This window comes from Astatotilapia calliptera, chromosome 14 (assembly GCF_964374335.1).
Source record: "Astatotilapia calliptera chromosome 14, fAstCal68.1, whole genome shotgun sequence".
Taxonomy (NCBI): domain Eukaryota; kingdom Metazoa; phylum Chordata; class Actinopteri; order Cichliformes; family Cichlidae; genus Astatotilapia; species Astatotilapia calliptera.
This window is the reverse complement of record NC_137435.1, coordinates 14,508,401-14,528,628: the sequence shown is the minus strand read 5'-3', so window position 1 is coordinate 14,528,628 and position 20,228 is coordinate 14,508,401. Positions and strand designations below refer to the sequence as shown.

The following is a 20,228-nucleotide window of genomic DNA, read 5'->3' as shown; positions in this document are numbered from 1 at the left end:
GCGAGGCACGGTCTCACAATGACTTCACCTGAAACATCTGCTCATAATGACCCATGCCTTTTTCACACATTGCTGCATGTGGTGAGGTACATGATCAATAGTGGATCAACAACCTTGTTAAGGGACAACTCCCACTAGGAATTTAATACCCGGGACTACACCATTTGGTTTAGAACTGGAGAAGCTTCTTGAGATATGAAACTTTTCTAGTCGCGATCACTAGTTGATCAAGTTATATTTTAACCATATGTTCATCCAGCACTTGGAGGACTTTGAGGAAACCTACTCAAGGTATTCTAGAGCAGTGGTCCTCAGCCTTTTTTGTTTATGTCCGACAATATTTTTAAGGTGTCGCGGATAAATACAGCAAAATAAAACCAGTACTGGTACCAAAATAAAGAAGATTTGTTCATAAGTCACATGATTAATAGTGGATCAACAACGTTGTTAAGGGACAACTCCCACTAGGAATTAAATATCTGGGACCATCTGGTTTAGGACTGAAGAAGCTTCTTGGATGAGAGATGAAACACCTTCAAAAAACTCAAAGAAGTCTAGTTACTTTCTTTCCAAGCGCCTTATATTACTGCATATAGACAATCATTATACCTCATGGCATTGATCAATCTGTTATTACTACAAAATAAAAAAGAAATGTGTAGTTTTCTTTATTATGCCTTCCTTATTTATGGTTTTTACATAGAAACTAAACATTGCTTCTGGGAAATAAGCCACAGCATCACTGAAAAAGATATTTAATAATCACATCATCATGTTCAAACAAAGGACCAGGATTATTATCAGCATAATAGTATAGAAAAAAGTATACTAAAATCTGAACTTATATTTAACATTAAGATCATTATATGGTACTAAACTCATGATAATAAGGTAATATGTTTTGTTTACCATACCATACCATACGTTATTGCCTCTTGGGGATTGTTAAATTTGGTTTCCACAGTATTATTCCTAGTTCTTCTTCTTTTGTCTACGCTGTTTAGGGGTCTCCACAGTAGATCATCAGCTTCCAACTCACCCTATCCCTGACATTCTCATGTGTCACACCACTCACTTTTCAGAACAGGAATTGATGAACATTAGCAAGTACTAGAAGCTCTATACTATAACTGATTTTTGTTGATTAAATATTTCTTAGTGTTCTTCTCAGGCTTAAACAATATGATAAAACACTTGGGAGCAAATATACACATTATTAGTCCAAAGCTGGAGGCCAGAATTGCAAAAATCTCCACAACTACAGTGAATTTCCCAGGAGAGCTGACATATGCTGGGATAAATGTGATCCAGACAGTACAAAATATCAACATGCTGATGGTGATAAGCTTGGCTTCATTGAAATTATCAGGTAATTTGCGGGCTAAGACTGCTAAAACAAAGCAAAAGGCAGCAAGTATGCCTAAGTATCCAAGCACAGCCCAGAAGCCAGCAGCAGAGCCTAATGCACATTCCAATATGATTTTCTCCTTGTACGTGGTTAGATTTTTTATTGGAAAGGGAGGGTTCACTACCAACCAAACAGTACAAATTAAAACTTGAATAAAGGTGAAAGACACAACAGTCATTCTTTGCTGTGGAGGACCAAACCATTTCATGACATTACTACCTGGAATTGTAGCTTTAAAAGCCATTAAAACCACTATAGTTTTCCCAAGTACACAGGAGATACAGAGTACAAAGGTGATCCCAAATGCAGTGTGACGCAGCATGCAGGACCACTCTGATGGTGCTCCAATGAAAGTTAATGAACATAAGAAACACAGAGTCAGTGAGATGAGCAGCAGGAAGCTCAGCTCAGAGTTGTTGGCTCGGACAATTGGAGTTTTCCTATGACAAAAGAATACAGCCGCAGTTACGATGGTCAGACAGGCACCAATGACTGAGAATGTAGCCAGGATAATTCCTAGGAGGTCTTGAAAGGAAAGATACTCTACAGGCTTAGGGATACAAGTGTCTCTCTTTTTGTTAGGCCAGAATTCCTTTTGACATGGTAAACAATCAGTCGAATCTGGATAAAAAACAAATAAATACAATTTTTTCTTGATTTTCATATATACACAATGAAACATTTTAAATGCATCGTAATCATTTCTCTTTACCTGTACTATTACTGATCTCCCCCTCAGGACATGCTGTACAGTCATAGCAGCAGATGGGTTTTCCTTTCTGCAACACTTTACGAGTTCCTGGAGGACAACTGTCCGTGCACACTGACACTGGCACCTGTGAAAGACATAAAGGTTTCAGAATAAACGTAAATATTTACTATGCAGCTGTGTGTTGTTGTTTACTAATCGATCGTGCGATCGTGGCTCAAGAGTTGGCAGTTCGTCTTGTAATCAGAAGGTTGCCGGTTTGAGCCCCAGCTCGGACAGTCTCGGTCGTTGTGTTCTTGCGCAAGACACTTCACCCGTTGCCTACCGGTGATGGCCAGAGGGGCCGATGGCGCGATATGGCAGCGTCGCTTCTGTCAGTCTGCCCCAGGGCAGCTGTGGCTACAACTGTAGCTAGCCTCCACCAGTGTGTAAATGCGAGAGTGAATGAACAGTAGAATTGTAAAAGCGCTATATAAATGCAATCCATTATTATTATTACTAAAGTTTGTCAAATTCTGACTGCTTACTTTCATGCTACCCTCCATCCAGGTAATGTTTTTGTCTATCTGGAATTCCTGGCCCACGGGCCATGATGCATCATACAGCCCTACAGCCACTATCTCAGTCACGCCGTTTTCACTTTTCTGCCAGTTAACCAGTTCATAAATAGCCACAGGATCCCCATTAGCGTCAAATGACACATCATAGCCATTTTGGGAAAAATTTACTTTCTTCAGCTCAATTAAAATCTGATAAAATTAGGGATAAAAAAAAAAGATGCAATATTTCAATAACAAATATTAATATTGCATATCAATTTATATTGCAGTTGGTGAAAGACACTGACATCAACATGTTTATTTCTTCTGACCTGTTTGGATTCTAACTTGGTTAACTTGTCACACTCTACAGTGCCATCTATTTCCTGGCACACTGCATTATGGATGGCATGTGCTACTGCATACACGGCCATGTACGCCATGTTAGTAACTCTGAGCTGTGATGTGTCAGTGTACTGGTTTTGCAGATTCTGTATGTCTTCATTTCCATCACATACTTTCTTCTTTGCAGTGGCATCTAAAAATCACAAAAAGACAGAGCAGATGTCAACATTAAACTAGATCTCAGATGTGTTCTCTTTATAAATGTTGCAAATCATGCTGGTACCATGAAACATATTTATTTTATAAAAAATAAAATAAAATAAAATAAAATAAAAAATGGAAAATAATCCTACCACGAATAATTAGTATAGGACATAACAGTAACAGTAAACGTCTTCAAGTAACTTAAAGAAGTCCAGACGCTTTTCTTTGCAAGCTCCTTTGACTACGATGACCTGGATGACTGAGAACCTTCACAGACATATAGGACATAACACTAACAGTAATCTAGCTAATTGCATTTTCTATCGTACAATCACATTGCCATTACTAACAAGGAAATGCGATGTGAATGCGTTGCTATTTTTCAGCACACAGATGATTGAAGCTGTCTTCATCTTACCGGGAGCTGGGGGAGGGGGGGCAAAGTCACACAAGTGCTGCTGATTGGCTGAGGAAGAATAAAGTAGTTTACCATGACTACTTTATTCAAAAACCTCTATATCATCATGGAGGTCTCTGATGTTGACTCAAACTACACATGACCAGTTTAAGATGACACAGCAACAAGATGTTATGTCAACCCTGGACAACCCTTAGTCTCCATTTCTTGTTATAACAGTGTGAACTTCAAAGTATGTACCAGTTTTTAAATTGTGTTGATAAGCCACGAAAAAAACAGAGTTTTGTTATGTTTACTGCAGTGTTTTCTAAGGAAAGGGCTCGAAAGCAGTCTCTTCTCAAAAGAAAAGAAAAAACACCTTTTTCCTAATGGTGGAAAAATGTGTCATGTCGACCAATCAAAAGATGATATGGCAACATAGCATTGGTTGCTTAGAAAGAGGGAGAAATTTTAGGAGTGATGGCAGCGAGAGAGCAAAAGAAAAAGAGCGAGTTTTGAGATGCAAGAGATTAGCGTGTTTGGAGTGTGTCATTAGTGTGTCGTACAGTCGATCGTTTTGTTTTGTGTGTCAGAACAATGAGGCAACTGCTAAATGTTGTAGTTGCTGCCAAAATGCCACCAAGGGCAGATTGCAATGTAAACTTTGCCTCCAGGTTGAAACACGAGGAGTGATAGACCTCCTGCTTTCAGGCCTGCAGCTATCAGGCTAGTGATGTTCTCCTTTATGTTAGAGTGGACAAAAATATTTTTTTGGAGTAGAAAAAATTATTTGTGTGTTATCTTCTTTAATGCAGAACACCTGATTGTTCTGTAAGTACTTTGAATTGGTTATATAAAAACTAGGAGTGGGAATTTAACGCGTTAATTGCGATTAATTAATTTGGAAAAAAACAATGAAATAAAAAATATATGCATTTAATTGCACTTTGCATTCCAGGCAAAAGCTAACTTTTGTCAATGCACAATTTCCTGGTATATCGATTACAGCGATGCACACATCAGAGCTACAAAGAATAAGAAGAAAGTGCGTTGCTAGGAATGATCGGAGGCAAATTTAATTTCAAAAGACTACCCAACCGATGGAAGGATTGATAATTGTGGTTTTGTGCAAACTGTGAAAAAAGGAGTTTGCATACCACTGAAACATTTCAACCTTATGGTACCATCTAAATGCAAATCACGTTGCAGTGAGCACAGAAACTGTTGGAGCTGTGGACTCTAGCAGTCAAAAGGTGTCAGCAGCCCAAACTTGATGAAATGACTGGCTTCAGGACCAAAATTAGCAATTCAACATTGGACAAAGTAACAAATTTCTCTCCGAAAATTGATTGCTCTGACTGTAAACCACTATCATTGGTAGAAGACAGGTGGTTAGAAAATGTACTACAGTTATCGTCAGGGGACCCAATTTTCCAACTGCCGTGCCGAAAGACTATTTTAAGTAAAATTCAACAGCTTTATGACACTGAAAAGGAAGAAAATTTAGATGCCTTAAAGACAGCCCTGCTAATATGGAGGAACTACAGTAGGAGCAAACACCACTGGGGCAACAGAAAGAGCCACTCATACAGGATGTTTCATCTACTAAAGAATCAAGAGGCAGTTTTGCTGCTTTAGACAAGCAAAAGCACAAGCTAGTAACTTTAACTCTTTTAGAGCTGGTAAAACTCCAAAAGGTGGCGACTGTCCTTAAACCATGCAAGTAAATTTTTAACTTTTTGTTACTGTTTCTTCAAAATAGGGTTAAAATAAAATAATTACTGAGGTGAGACATATGTCTCATGTTCAGGGGGTTATCTGTTTTCTGCCACCTGCATCATACCATGGAGGTCTCCGATGATGACTCAAACTATATGGTGATATTTAAGATTACCTTCACAACGTATAGCTACCCTCAAGTATCTGTTGCTCAAGATAGCTACTGTGCTTGGCCACACTTTAAGGATTTAAATTTTCTTGCATGGAGGAGAGCGAGAAGAGGTTTGGACCACCCTTGAGGCCCTGCTGCAGGAACAGTGTAAAAATAAAAGCCTCAGCACAGCCTCAGATGAAAAGATTTCCTCTCATCAGAAAAGCGGAACCACTGAGCAACAGACCAGTTCTTTTTTTCTTTAGCCCAGGTAAGACGCTTCTGACATCTGTTGTTCAGGAGCAGCTTGACAAGAGGAATACGACATTTGAAGGCCTTGAAGGCCCTGCTGCAGGAATATATTATATTAGTATATTAATATCATATATTGCTTTCACCTTTTAAGATGAATTACTGAAATAAATGAACTTTTGCACATTATTACAATTTTTGGAGTTTCACCTGTATTCTCACCTCACACTTGGTCACCATTCATAGCTTTTCAATGAAAGTAGGTCAGCCCATGAAGCAGCATTAGACTTTGTAACATCAGCAGTTGATCAGATAATTTAAACCAAGAAAAATGTCTTACTTTTGGTCAGTGTGCAGTTAAATGCATCCTCCCAGAACTCAGTAAGTATTTGAGAAGACGCCACTTGTGAGGGGGACAGATTCAGCAGGAAGTCTCTGAGGCCTGGGATTCTAGACTTTGGAATCCCAAATCCAATGGCCCCAGCACAGAAACTGAACCTCATTAATTCTGGGTTAGTTACCCAGAAACTGCCAATCCACTGGCGAGAAGGGGAAGGCTCATATGATAGCTCCTCCAACAGTGCCCTCATGTCCCCTAAAGATAGAAGTGCCACAACAACCATGGCTGTAGACCTTGACAGACAATATTGTGCATTAGAAGCATTTTAAAGTGTAACTGTAAAAATGTAATTTTGAAGACAGTAAATCTAATATTTGCGGAAATAATATCTGCGATGAGGACACCTGCGGATAACATCTGCTACTCTCTGAATTCTGCTATGTGGGTATGTTCGATGGAAAGAAAGAGAGTACTCCACACAGATCCCCTCTTTCTGTGCTGCTTTTAGAAATGAAGCCATGCCGTTATTTCCAAAATCCGAATCTGACCGAACAGCACCTATCCAAGTCCAGCCAAAGTGTTTTACCAGCTTGGCCATTGCTTCAGCTTGGAACTGGTCACTGGGAAATGTTCTGAAAAAATTGGGGTACTGCTGCTTGTCAGACAAGCATGAGCATGTTGAAAAGTGGCTAACCTAAACCAAATGAAATAAAACACCACACACCGCAAAATCAAATATCATGCACATACATATTTTAAATTCAAAAATTGACAGAAATTGAAAACATTTACTTGGGGAATGTTAAAGGACCTGATGACTTGGGACAAACTGATGGATGTCGTAGACCCAGAGCCACCAACAACAGCCATCACCATACCAGAATGTGAGCAATTGTTATCCATGGAAAACACAGGGTCGAAGCTATTTAGAAACTGAAATGCCATGTGCACTGCTACAGGCACTGATGCACATGAGTCATAGATCTGATACCCGAGCCTGATTCCGGGCAGCAGCTCTGTGCTGTTGTTAATCTCTTCTATGGCAAAAACCATTGCACGTGATGATTGCAGTTCACTGGTGTAAAGGCTGAAAATAGTTGTGTCAATGTTAGAATATAGACTGTAGATTTAGTTTAAGTTAAGTAGAACCAACAACAGGATCATTTGCTGGTTGTATCTGTTGATCAAATGTTAATCAAAATGTTGCCTGACCAGTTAAATTGAGCACAAAAGATTAGCATAAGAAATTAGTGGAAAATTATGGATTACTAATTAAAGTCTTTTCATTTCCTTTAAAATATAATACATTTAAATGCATTTCCTTTATCATTTCCTTTAAATCATTTCCTTTATAAAACTGTTATTTAACATATTGTATAATTTCTGTTTTTTAAAACACAACAAATTATTTTATAAAAAATAAATGACTTTTTTTTTATTTTTTAACACTACACAGAATCAATCTAGTTCCATTGATCATAACACACATGAAAACATTTCTCTCCTCATACAGTCCAACATGTTTTTACTTCTTCTTCTTCCCATTACTGACTTTCTTACTCACTAACCTTCCTTTGCATTTTGCAGGCTCAGGCATGCTGGTGTAGTCACTGTAAACTGTGTTCATGTAGACGTGAAGGGAAAAATCACCACCAATAACAAAGTCCCCATCCTTTGAAAATGCAGGTAGACGAGTGCTTCCCTGCAGCTTGCAGTTCAGAGAGGATGCCGTCGTACCATCTTGAGCTCCTATATGCCTAGTCATTTGTCTCATACCATCTAGACACACTGCAAAGGCAACAGCTGAGTTGAGGTGAAACAAACACACAGCCAATACCAGACCAATTACAAGAGCTGCAATCTCCATTTCCATCTAAAATTGTCTGTATATGGGCACACATTGTTTCCATTGGTTTATATAGGTCTTCAAACAAAGGGGTTTCGTCATCCTCTCATCTTCTTGAGAATATGTGGTCATGGATTAACCCTTACATAGTGTTGACATTCTAAGTCTTCACAGTATGGTTTTGATTGGGCCCAAGATTTCCCTCACAATAATTGGCAACAGCAAATAATACAATACAGCTTTATTTAATTTAGATTGGAACATCAAAAGATTTTTAATCCTTAACTAATATTTCATAGAGCAGAAAGAGTGTATATTTTTTGCTTTTGCACCAATTGTATTTGCAAAAAAACATATATAATCACACAAGATCTTATGTTGGTATACCTTTGACAGAAAAATATCATAGAGTATTAATAATTTAAATATGTTTTTTGGAAAGTGTAAATGGCAAGAAAATTCTGGAATTGTAGGGATTCATTATGACTGTACTGCATAATCATTACTACTTCTAACATTGACTTTTCTCTGTAACTACTATCTGTAGTAATACAAAGGAATTAAAATTTAGAGCACAAAAGTCATAATAGTATAAAAACAGTATCCTAAAATGTGAACTTATATTACCTTATTATCACGAGACAGTGATAATAAACTAAATTAGACAGGTGCATGAATTTGGGAACCCGAACAGACAAATTCCATCAATATTTAGTAGATCCTCCTTTTGCAGAAATAATGCCTCCAAACACTTCTTATAGCTTCTAATGAGAGTCTGGATTCTGGTTGAAGGTATTTTGGACCTTTCATCTTTACAAAACATCTCCAGTTCAGTAAGGTTTGATGGTTTCCAAGCATGGACAGCCCGTTTAATTCACACCATAGATTTTCTATAATATTCAGGTCTGGGGAGTGAGATGGCCATTCCAGAATGTTGTACTTGATCCTCTGCCTGAACGCCTTAGTAGATTTTGAACAGTGTTTAGGGTCATTGTCTTGTTGAAATATCCAGCCCTGGTGCAACTTCAATTTTGTTACTGATTCTTGAACATTATTTCCAAGAATTTGCTAATATGCACTGGCCACACAGCCTCACAGCATGATGAAACTACCACCACATTTTACTGTGGGTGGCAAGTGTTTGTTTTGAAATGCTGTGTTCTGTTTCTGCCATGCATACCACCTTTTGTTATGCCCAGATAACTCAATTTTAGTTTCATCAGCCTACAGCACCTTTGCTTTCAGGTCATTTGAGAGTTGTTTTGAGGCTCCTATGTAGCCACTCTCGAGAGAAGATGCAAAGAGGAGAAAAACTTTCAATTGGCCTGGCCAATCATTAAAAATACCCTTTCTCATGATTGGATTCACCTGTGTATGTAGGTGAAGGGTCAATGAGCTTACCAAACAAATTTTATGTTCCAATTATTAGTGCTAAAGGTATTCAAATCAATAAAACGACAAGGGTGACCAAATTTATGCACCTGCCTAATTTAGTTTAAGTCACTTTTGCACACTTTCTGTAAATCCTATAAACTTCATTTCACTTCTCAATTATCATTGTGTCTGTCTGCAATATGATATATTTAAATGAAATTGCTGATCCAAACAACCAATGATTTATGAAGGAAAAACATGATAATTATCAGGGGTGCCCAAACTTTTGCATACCACTGTATGTTTTGTTTGAAATGCCCCATAGATTTTACATTTTATTACTCATAATACTATATGTTATTGCCTCTTGGGAATTGTTAAATTCCTAGTTCTTCTTTTGTCTATGGCCTTCAGAGGTCTCCGCAGTAGATAATCAGCTTCCAACTCACCCTGTCCCTAATATCCTCCTGTGTCATACGACTATCACTTGTCAGAACAGGAAGTGGTGAACATTGTTGTAATACAGTTGGAAGCAGCTTTAAATTCCCCTCCGCGAACCGCTACCTTATCGTGGAGGGGGTTTGTGTGTCCCAGGGATCTCAGGGGCTATGTTGTTCAGGGGCTTTTGCCCCGTGGTAGGGTCTCCCATGGGAAATTGTGAGGGACCAGTCAAAGAGTAATTCAGAAGACCCTTAAGAGAATATCACAGAGGAAACAGTTTACCCTTCCCGGGATAGGGTTACCAGGGCCCCGCTCTGGACTGCATATCCAAGCATTTCACTGCATATCGTACTGTGTATGACTGTGTACGTGACAAATAAAATTTGAATTTGAAAATTTGAATTTGAGTCAGGCCCAGGGAGGGTGCCCGAGGGCGAACATTTGGCGGCCAGGCCTTAGTCCATGGGGCCCGGCTGGACACAACCCAAGAAGGGGACATGGGCCCATCCTCCTATAGGCCCACCACCGATAGGAGGTGCCGTAGGAGTTGTTTGCACTGTGTGCTGGGCGGTGGCCAGGCGCAGAGGCCCTTGCAACCCGATCCCCAGCTACCAAGTCTGTCAACTGGGACATGGGATGTCAACTCTCTGGTGGGGAAGGAGCCTGAGGTCGTGCATGAGGTTGAGAGGTACCAGCTTAACGCATGGCTTGGGCACACTGGCAGACCTTCAATGGCATTCCGAGGGAAACTGGGGACATTTAGGCCAAATGGACCATGTTCAGCATCTCCATTGCCGAAGCTGCTGCAATGAGCTGCAGCCGCAAGGTGGTTGGTGCCTGTGGTAACCCCCAAACTAAATGGTGGACACCAGAGGAGAAGGAAGCCACCAGGCTGAACAAGGAGTCTTATCGACCTTGGTTAGCCTGTGGGACTTCGGAGGCAGCTGATAGGTGCCAACCAGCCAAGCAGAATGTGGCTCGGGCAGTGGCTGAAGCAAAAACTCGGGTGGGTGGGTGGGTGGGTGGGTGAGAGGGTGAGACCTTAGAGATAGGGTGAGAAGTTCAACCATTGAGGAGGGGCTCAGAGAAGAGCCGTTGCTCCTTCACATCGAAAGGAGCCAGTTGAGGTGGATCAGGCGCCTGACAAGGATGCCTCCTGGGTGAGGTGTTCTGGGCATGTCCCACCGGGAGGAGGCCCCGAGGCAGACCCAGGACACATTGGAGAGATTATATCTCTCGGCTGGCCTGGGAACGCCTTGGTGTTTCTCCGGACAAGCTCAAGGAGGTGGCTAGGGAGAGGGAGATCATATTTCCATGTTTCCTGGTTCATTTTGAAGGAGTCTTGTCTTCTTTGTCATTGTGTTTAGTTTCACTTAACCTGTGACACCATTATGTTCATTCTAGTCAGCTGTTTTCCCATGCGTTTCCACTCCCCCGATCACCTATTGTGTGTATTTAAGTCCTCTGTCTCCGTCAGGTCATCTGTTTTACCTTCACGCCTTGTGGATTCATAGCCTTAATAGTGTCACAGTTTTCATAGTTGTTTCTAGTATCACAGTTAGCCCGCCCTGAAAAGAATCGAATAAGTAAATTTTAAGGGTGGACATTTATTGATATATAGTTGCATTTTCGAAATATGGGTTAAAAAATGGACACAGAGCATGTCCATGAGAATGGACAGATCATGTATAGCAGTATAGATGGGTTTGATTTGATTATACTGATGATAGTAAAGTCAAATCTAAAGCCAAAAAACCCTATATCTGATGCAGCTCCAGAGACGTGTCAAAATTTTCTAAATATTCTTCTATTGTGTTCTAGAGATTTAAAAAAATATATTTTGTTTTCCTTGATTTGGTATTAAGTGTATATTTTCAGATTTTAATGTCATGATCTAATTGGCTACACATTTCCAAACACAGGGTCAGGGAAAAAAAAGAGACAAGAGAAAAGAAAAAAGTCTTCGCTCCTAAAACTGGCAATAAACACATTAAAAAGATTATTTAATGTTTTTACTGTTTTTTTATGTATAAAACTATATGATGATGACATAGAACAAGAATTTATGAACATGGGATGGGATATGAGAATTCCAATTGACAGCTGCTATAAATAGATTAGTGTATGATATGACTGACTGGACCATAATGCTGGCCATGGCCCTGGGTCTTTGACCCAGAGTTTTGGGTTTTGCACTAGTTTGTTTATTGGTTACTTTTGTTCCTTGCTGATTTTTCCCCATTATTGTAAATCCTCTGTGTTTATGGTTTTGTTTTTGCTACCATTGTAATCTGGTTTTCTGTTAGTGTTTCTTGTCTATATTTTGAATTCCTTGGGTTTAAGTCTAGCCTTCCTATCCTCTTGTATCTTGTCAAGTCTTTGTTAATGCATTTCTGTTATTTCTTTTCTTTGTGTGTGTGTGTGTGTGGGGGGGGGGGGGGGTATGTAGTCTTTTTGTGTCTTGTATTTAGTATTACTTCCTTTATTGTGCCTTTATTACTTTCGTCCGTCTTTTTACCCTGGTGTGTCTAGCCTTCCTGTCATGTTCAGGTCAGATCTGACCAGTTTATGTCATGGTCCTGGGTCGTGTGACCCAGTGTGTTATGCTTAACCTATTTTGCTGTTTATTGTTTGCTTAGGTTCTTTAAGGTAGTCCAGTCCTTTTTGTAATTATGTTACCCTTGCATTACGTCTCCCTTGCCCTTCGTGTGTTTATGTCTGTGTGTCTTGTACTGTCAAGTTCATGCTGTCAGTTATGTCACCTCCCCCTGTACTACGTCTCCCCGGTTCATGTCTCATGTTTCCTGTTTTACTTTGAAGGCCTGCATTCACTGTCTGTGTATTCAGCTCACTCCTCCTGTCCTGTCGTTAAGTTCATGTGTGTCAGCTGCGTTCCCATGTGTGGCCACTTCCCCTGATCATCCCTCATGTGTATTTAGTCTCTGTGTTTCTTACAGTCTGTGTCGCGTCGTCTGTGTTCCCACCCTCCGTGTTTCCATGCCTGGTCTGTTGTCTTCCAAGGCATAGCCTCACCATAGTTTGTTCCCAGTTTAGGTTTTTGTTTAGCCACGCCATCCCTGCTGTATTTGCACACCTTGTTTTCAGCCATAATAAAGGCTCGCCTTCTGTTAAAGCTCACTCCCGTCTGTTCACTTGTGTACGCACCTGGGTCCATTACACGCATTCTCCACTCGGTCCGTCACAGCGGACCGTGACAGTTTACAACTTAACCCTTTAACACCTACCATAGAACCAAGTCCGCCAGAGCTTATATTATATTTTTACATGCTGTAGTGCCATTTTTGAGAGCATTTCAAGTTGCTATACATCAATACAACCATTATAGTCCAGATTTTAATAATATGTATGCATTAAGTGCATAGTAATTACATAAATTGCAAAAAAGTGCAATAAACTACATAAAAATTGAAAATCGTTTTTGATTTTTTAAACATATATTTCTAGTTAGAGAAATTTAAGAGGCTTATCCCTCAAAACTGTAAATTCAAAAAAGTTGCACAAAATATTTTCCTACCACAGGAAATTTATTTTGAGTGTCTTCATAGTTTTATTTTTGAAATACACCAATTTTTATATACTGCAGAAAAAACAAAAATAAATATTATACTGCAAATTTGCAAAAAAGCAGCATATGCATCAAAATAAACTATTTCCAACAGTGCAATATGAGTCCTAAGCATCCCAGAAAGAACACAGAAAGTCATAAAGTCAAAGATAACTTTTAAAAACACCAGTATAGGCTCATGAGCCCCTGATGGTAAAAAAAAAACTACATTTCCGCGAAAACTTCCTTATTTGGGCAGGTAATGGCAGACATGCAAAAGTTCGCGCTGACGTCTATTCCAACGTAGGAAGTGTTATGAACACACTAGGATTCACACGGAAGTGGAGGTAAGTGACGGACAAGGTAAGCGACTCATGTTGTAACTGACGTCAGACGCCGGAGATTTTGGCGGAAAATTAAAGCAAATGGTAGTTTAGATTTGAACAAATTCATTTAAGCTTCAGTATTACCAAATACACTTATCAATTGTCTTATAACTAACACTATTTGTCTAAATAATCTCCAACACCCTGGAGAACAACGAGGAGAGTTTAGAGGCTCTCAAAGATTATATTGATCAGTGCTTTCAGGATCTCGTGATGAAGAAGACCCCGTGTGCAGCTTCCCCGGCCAAACCTGAGACGCCGTCGTCGAAAAGACAACGCCAGGCAGATTCCCCCGGCTCAACATCGCCAGCCGGCAAAGATATTGCCGACATATTGGAGTCAATCGACAAGCGATTGTCCAGTTTCGACGCAAGGCTGTCCTTGGTGGAGATTCTTCACCGAGAATTTAAATGCTTGCGAGAATCCCTGGAGTACAGCCAGCAGCAGGTGGAAACGCTTGCTGCTGAAAATGCCACGCTAAGGGAGTCGGTGAAATGTCTCACAGATAATGTTACCCAGCTCAATAGAGAAAATAAAAAAATAAAAGAAACAGTTATCGATCTACAAGCTCGTAGCATGCGTGATAATCTGGTATTTTCTGGTATTCCAGAAGCCGCTGGAGAGGACGCGGAGACCACGGTAAAAAGCTTCATCAAAACCCACCTGAAGCTGCCGGAGGACACTGTGAAGAACATCGTCTTCGATCGGGTACATCGCCTCGGCCCCATTCGGGCTACGGCCGGGAGACCACGTCCTATCGTGGCCAAATTCGGCCACTTCAAACAAAAGCAACATGTGAAAAGCCGCGGCAGGGAATTAAAAGGAACGGACTTCAGCGTGAACTACCAGTTCCCCAAAGAGATCTTGGAACGACGCAGGGTCCTCTTCCCAATCCGACGCGGCTTCATCCAGAAGGGCTCCCGCGCTGTCATCGCTGTGGACCGGCTGTACGTGGACGGACAGCTCCACCGCGACCCCAACATCACTCCGTGGCTGTATTAACCTCACACCAGATAAGAATCAGCTGCACCCTTTCCCTATCCACTCATACTAACTTGCATTAACATCTGTTTAACTTACCAGCATCAAATCGCATCTTAAAGTGTGATTTCATAGCAGAATTAACACCGTCACTCTCCGTCAGTGATTTAATTGGAATGTTTACGTTTTGTTTTGGGTTTTTTTTCTTCTCGTTTTTTTTTTCCTCTCTCTCCCCCCCTCTTGGTTTTATGCTGCTCACCCCTGTCCTTGGTTTCTTTCTTTATTCCTTTCACTGCCTCGATCACCTGCTTCGACACTCATCCACAAACATCCTTTATTTCGACACATACATGCTCAACGGCAGCACATTTACTTCAGTCAGACAGTGTACACAGTCGTTTAGGATACACACACTTAAGCCAAGCCTACTCATATTAGTAATTATGCATACACAAAGTCAGACTCAGGGAGCATCTCGCCACACATTTTTTCTCTCTCTCCTTCTCTTTATTTATGAACAAGTGACGTATTCTCTCCACCTGTCTAAGCGACGCACACAGCATACATCCCTAGTTATACACAAACATCTATGGGTACACTGAGGTTCATTACATGGAATATAAATGGAGCTGGCTCCAGAGTAAAGAGGTTAAAAATATTTAACCAACTCAAAAAACTACAGGCAGATGTTGTCCTATTACAAGAGACCCACAGACCTCTTAGAGGTTCGAATGAACTTAAAACACCTGAGTTTCCCAATGTGTTCTCAGCTTGTTATAATTCTAGACAAAGGGGAGTAGCAATTTAAATACATAAAAATATTAATTTCACAGTACTCGATACAGTTATAGATCCAGAGGGCAGATTCTTAATCATTAAACTATCTATACTTGATAAAAAGCTATGTATTGCAAGTGTATATGGTCCAAATGTTGATGATCCCTCATTCTTTCACGGTTTTTTCAGTGCACTCTCTGAACACTTAGATGGCACACTTGTTCTTGGAGGCGACCTCAACCTTGGACTAAATGAAGACATGGACAGGCTCAATACAGCGGGAACTCAGCGTAATTGGCAGTCCACAAATATAATCAAACAGTATATGAGCGACTTTGGTCTTTGCGATGCATGGCGCTCCCTTCACCCCACCAGTAAGGAATATACTTTTTTCTCACATGTCCATCACTACTACTCTCGTCTGGATTATTTTTTGGTCAGCAGCTCACTGCTGAACGACATTTCAGACACTGAGATTCACCCTATAGCTGTCAGCGATCATGGTCCTGTATCTTTAACACTAATGCACAAGAATAATACCACGCCAAGAAAAAACTGGAGATTTAATATATCACTACTTAAAGATGAAGACTTTATTAAATATTTTAAAAAAGAGTGGACTTCATATTTGGACTATAATGACACTCCCGAAACATCAGCTTCTGTTCTATGGGAAGCAGGGAAAGCTGTGATGAGAGGTAAAATAATTTCTTTCTCATCACATAAAAAGAAAAAAGAAAACAAAAATATTCAGGAATTAGAAAAAAACATCAAATCACTAGAAGAAGCCTACGCGTCCCACCAAGATCAGGAAACATTGAACAAAATACGCAAAACAAAACTAGAATTAAATGAGATAATTGATAAAAAAACAAAATTCTTAGTACAAAGACTATGCCTACAAAATTATGAACATGGTAATAAATCCTGTCAATTTCTAGCAAACCAGCTAAAAATAAATAAAGAAAAAACAACTATATGTGCTGTTCAAGATTCATCTGGGAACACAATATATGAACCGATACAAATAAACAACATTTTTAGGGATTTCTATAAAACGTTGTATTCAACACAAATAAACCCATCTAAAAAAGATAATTGATCAGTTTTTGGACAACATAACTCTTCCAAAATTATTGGACACTCAAGCAATGGCACTGGATTCACCACTGACACCAGGTGAACTCCAGGAAGCCCTGATAAGTATGCCCAATAATAAGGCTCCAGGTCCAGACGGCTTTCCTGCAGAATTCTACAAAGAATTCTGGTCGATTCTAGCACCAGTTTTCTACAGAACGTTGCTGGAAATTAAAGAAAAGGGCAGACTTCCATCAGATATGAATTCTGCAAACATTAATCTCCTGCTAAAACCAGGCAAAGACCCTGTATATCCCTCAAGCTATCGTCCAATATCCCTTATAAATGTAGACCTTAAAATAATCTGCAAAGCTCTCTCAAAGAGACTGGAGAAAATAACCCCCCTCTTAATTCATCCTGACCAAACTGGTTTCATAAAAGGTAGGCACTCATCAACAAATACACGTAGATTACTTAATTTGATAGACTACTCATACAGTAAAAACCTAGAAACTACAATATTCTCTTTAGACGCAGAAAAAGCATTCGACAGAGTTAACTGGAAATTTCTATTTGCAACTTTACACAAATTTGGTTTTGGATCTTCTTTCATAAACTGGTTAAAAATATTATATAATTCCCCAACAGCTTGTGTTAGAACAAATGACCAGACATCCTCCAGCTTCTGTCTCTTGAGGGGCACCAGACAGGGATGCCCACTCTCCCCTTCACTGTTTGCAATTTTTATTGAACCACTAGCAGCAGCAATTAGACAGAATTCAGTAATTAAGGGCATAAAATGCAAGAACGTGGAACATAAAATCAGCCTTTATGCGGATGATGTGTTACTCTTTCTCCAAAATTCACAAACCAATATCTCTGGGGTGATTGAACTGATAAACTCTTTTGCAAGAATATCAGATTACTCAATTAACTGGTCAAAATCTACAGTCCTACCGATTAATTGCTCCTTCCATAATTCCTCTTCTACACCACTGCAATCGGGAAATATAAAATATTTAGGTATTAATGTTTCTCCCAAGCTTGCAGATCTAACTAAATTAAACCATATCCCACTTTTAAAGAAGGTAGAAGATGATCTGGCTAGATGGAAATGTCTACCCATATCACTCATGGGAAGGGTTGCCGCTATAAAAATGATGGTCTTACCAAAAATAAATTATTTATTCTCAATGATCCCAACTAAACCGCCACAAGATTGGTTCAGATCTCTAGATTCATGAATGTCCAAATTCCTTTGGAAAAATAAACCCCCACGTATAAGCTTAAAAACACTACAAAAGACCAAGGATAAAGGAGGACTAGAACTGCCTAACTTTCAGCACTACTTCTTAGCCAACAGGCTTCAGTTTATCTCAGGATGGCTAAAACATACCGTCTTAGATGAACCTTGGCTAGATGTAGAACAAGCACTCTGCAATAATCTAGAGATCTCAGACCTACCATTTATCAGCTCAAACATCCAACGACATAAATGCTTTAAAAGCATCAACATCAGCTCTTCTCTGACAGCATGGTGGGAGTTTCTAAAATTGACGGCGTCTTCATTAATCCCATGCAAACGTACACCTATCTGGAACAACCCTGACATATTACAAAACAATAATATGATAAACTTTTCAGATTGGAGTGGTAAAGGAATCAAATATTTAGAACATATACTAGAAGGAACAGAATTTATTTCATTTGACGGACTAGTTACAAAATATGGGATCAACAAGAAAAGATTTTTAGAATATCAACAAATTAAATCCATAGTAAAAAAGAAATTTAAACCGGGTCAAGTTGAACTACAAACACCACCAAGTGTGGTTCAATTTCTTACTCTTAAAACCCCCAAATTACTATCCAAAATATACAGAATGCTTTCTAAAACAGATGAATCAATATCACTTCCTATTGCAAAATGGGAAGCGGATTTATCAGTTAACTTAGACCTAAACTTCTGGTCTCAGATTTGCTTAAAAACCTTTCATCTAATTAGAAATCCCAGTCCCAATTAATTCAATACAAAATATTACATAGAGTGCACTATACAGGTCATCGGATGTTCAAGATGGGCTTTACGTCTACCAACAACTGCTCACACTGCCAAACCAATTCACCGGACAATTATATCCACGCTCTTTGGTTCTGTCCACCAGTTCAGAAGTTTTGGCGCGAGATATGTGAAGACTTATCGAAGTGTCTGAAATGTAACATTCCAACTTCTCCCTTAGTGTGTTTGTTGGGCAGCTTAGATAATGTCACTTCAGAAAAGAATATAGCCCATATGGTTTTCACTGCCCTATGCATAGCCAAGAAAACAGTCCTCATGAACTGGAAAAATAAAAATAATCTTAATTCTAACCAATATAGAAATTATCTATTAGATTACATTAGCCTTGATACAGCCTCTGCCACCACATCAGATCAATTGCTCTGGGCTCCTTTGATCAGCTCCATCACCTAGTGGGGGTGGGGGGTCATAGTTTGGTCCCGCCTTCACTGTTGTGATTGGTGTGGGGGTAGGGACAGGCTTAGGGCGTCGAGGGGTTCCCCGGAGGCATCTTCCTTGGGGGGCTCAACCCGGGGTAGCGGTCATGTCCGGTTAGGGGCTCTGTTGGCTCTCAGGTGACTGTTTAGGGGAGGGGTGGGTCTGTGCTGACGGACGTGGGTTACTGACCTGGTAGCCTGGCTGCCCCTGGGTGGGTCCGGGATGGGCGTGAGGTTCTGGGGGCGTGAGGTTCCCCCAGCGTGAGGTTCTGGGGGCGCTCCGTCTCTGGGCTGGGACCCGGACCGGGCCTCGGGGGCTTGGGTCCTGGTTGGTGTGTTGCCGGGGTTGTGGGCGGGTGGGTGCATGGGGGCCCAGCCCTGGAGCAGGGTGCCGCCGGTGCATCGAGCCACCTGGGGGGCTCTTCAACTGGTGGGGGAGATTGTCACATCTTGCAGGAGCTTTCCTCTCCTCAGGAGCTCCCTCTGCAGGAGGGGGAGATACAGGAGAGGTGGAGGAAGATCTCAGCCTGGGTGTTTATTGTCTTATGTAGCCTGGAAGATGAGTGGATGGTGGGGTGGGTGCAGTTTTCTCTGTGGTGGGGTTGGGTGGACTGTCCCGGGCTCTGTGGGGCCGGGAGGCGCTGCTGCACTGGGCCCCGGTCTGGATGGGCCTGGGCCCCCTTTCCCTGGCGGGTCGCGGAGTATGGGGGTGCCTACTGGGGTCAGCGGGGGAGCTGGCCCCAGGGAGGGGTCACTTGCCCCTCCCTTCCTTCCCTCCCCATCTCCAGCTGCCTCCCTCTTCCCGCTCCACCACAACCACCCACACATGCAGGGCCTTGGAGTAGGGGTATGTCACCAGGGTGCAGACGAGGCTACCCCCCCCCCCCCTGTCCCTTTCTGGCTGCCTCTGCCTCAATTTTATCCCACAACTTAGACATTCACATTACTCACACTCTCATTACACATACATATAGGATCTTGGGGGTGGGCACAATACACGGAATCCAAAGTACCATCAGGGTGTACACCCCACCCCTGGCGTCGTTGCCCACCTCTCAATTTTAAATACACGTAGACATTGAGGGCTAGCAGGAGGGACCATGCGCTTACCTGCTGCTCTCTGGCAGGTAGCTCCATGCCCTCCTGGGTTTTAAATGCACCTTAGAACACACATGCATCAACACTACAATGAGCGGGTGGAGGGAGGTTTGGAGTCTTCTC

General features: G+C 40.9%; 1 protein-coding gene across 1 annotated transcript; it reads right to left on the bottom strand.

The window, feature by feature from the left end:
* Positions 1–795: 795 nt before the first annotated feature.
* LOC113037011 (extracellular calcium-sensing receptor-like) lies at positions 796–7,884 on the bottom strand. Its single transcript, XM_026193705.2, has 8 exons — positions 7,633–7,884; positions 6,857–7,151; positions 6,469–6,758; positions 6,065–6,357; positions 2,989–3,194; positions 2,645–2,866; positions 2,121–2,244; positions 796–2,029 (listed from the first exon to the last, which is right to left on the bottom strand). The coding sequence occupies exons 1-8, from the start codon at positions 7,836–7,838 to the stop codon at positions 1,125–1,127; spliced, it is 2,541 nt and encodes an 846-aa protein (XP_026049490.2). The 5' UTR covers positions 7,839–7,884; the 3' UTR covers positions 796–1,124.
* Between the last annotated feature and the right edge of the window lie 12,344 nt (positions 7,885–20,228).

Coding starts and splice junctions, on each gene's coding strand:
- LOC113037011 (XM_026193705.2), bottom strand. CDS start 7,838: ATGAGACAAATGACTAGGCATATAGGAGCTCAAGATGGTACGACGGCA. Junction 6,358..6,468: donor GTAGCAGATGTTATCCGCAG/GTGTCCTCATCG, acceptor TTGTCTGTCAAG/GTCTACAGCCATGGTTGTTG. Junction 2,867..2,988: donor CCAAGTTAGAATCCAAACAG/GTCAGAAGAAAT, acceptor TAATTTTATCAG/ATTTTAATTGAGCTGAAGAA.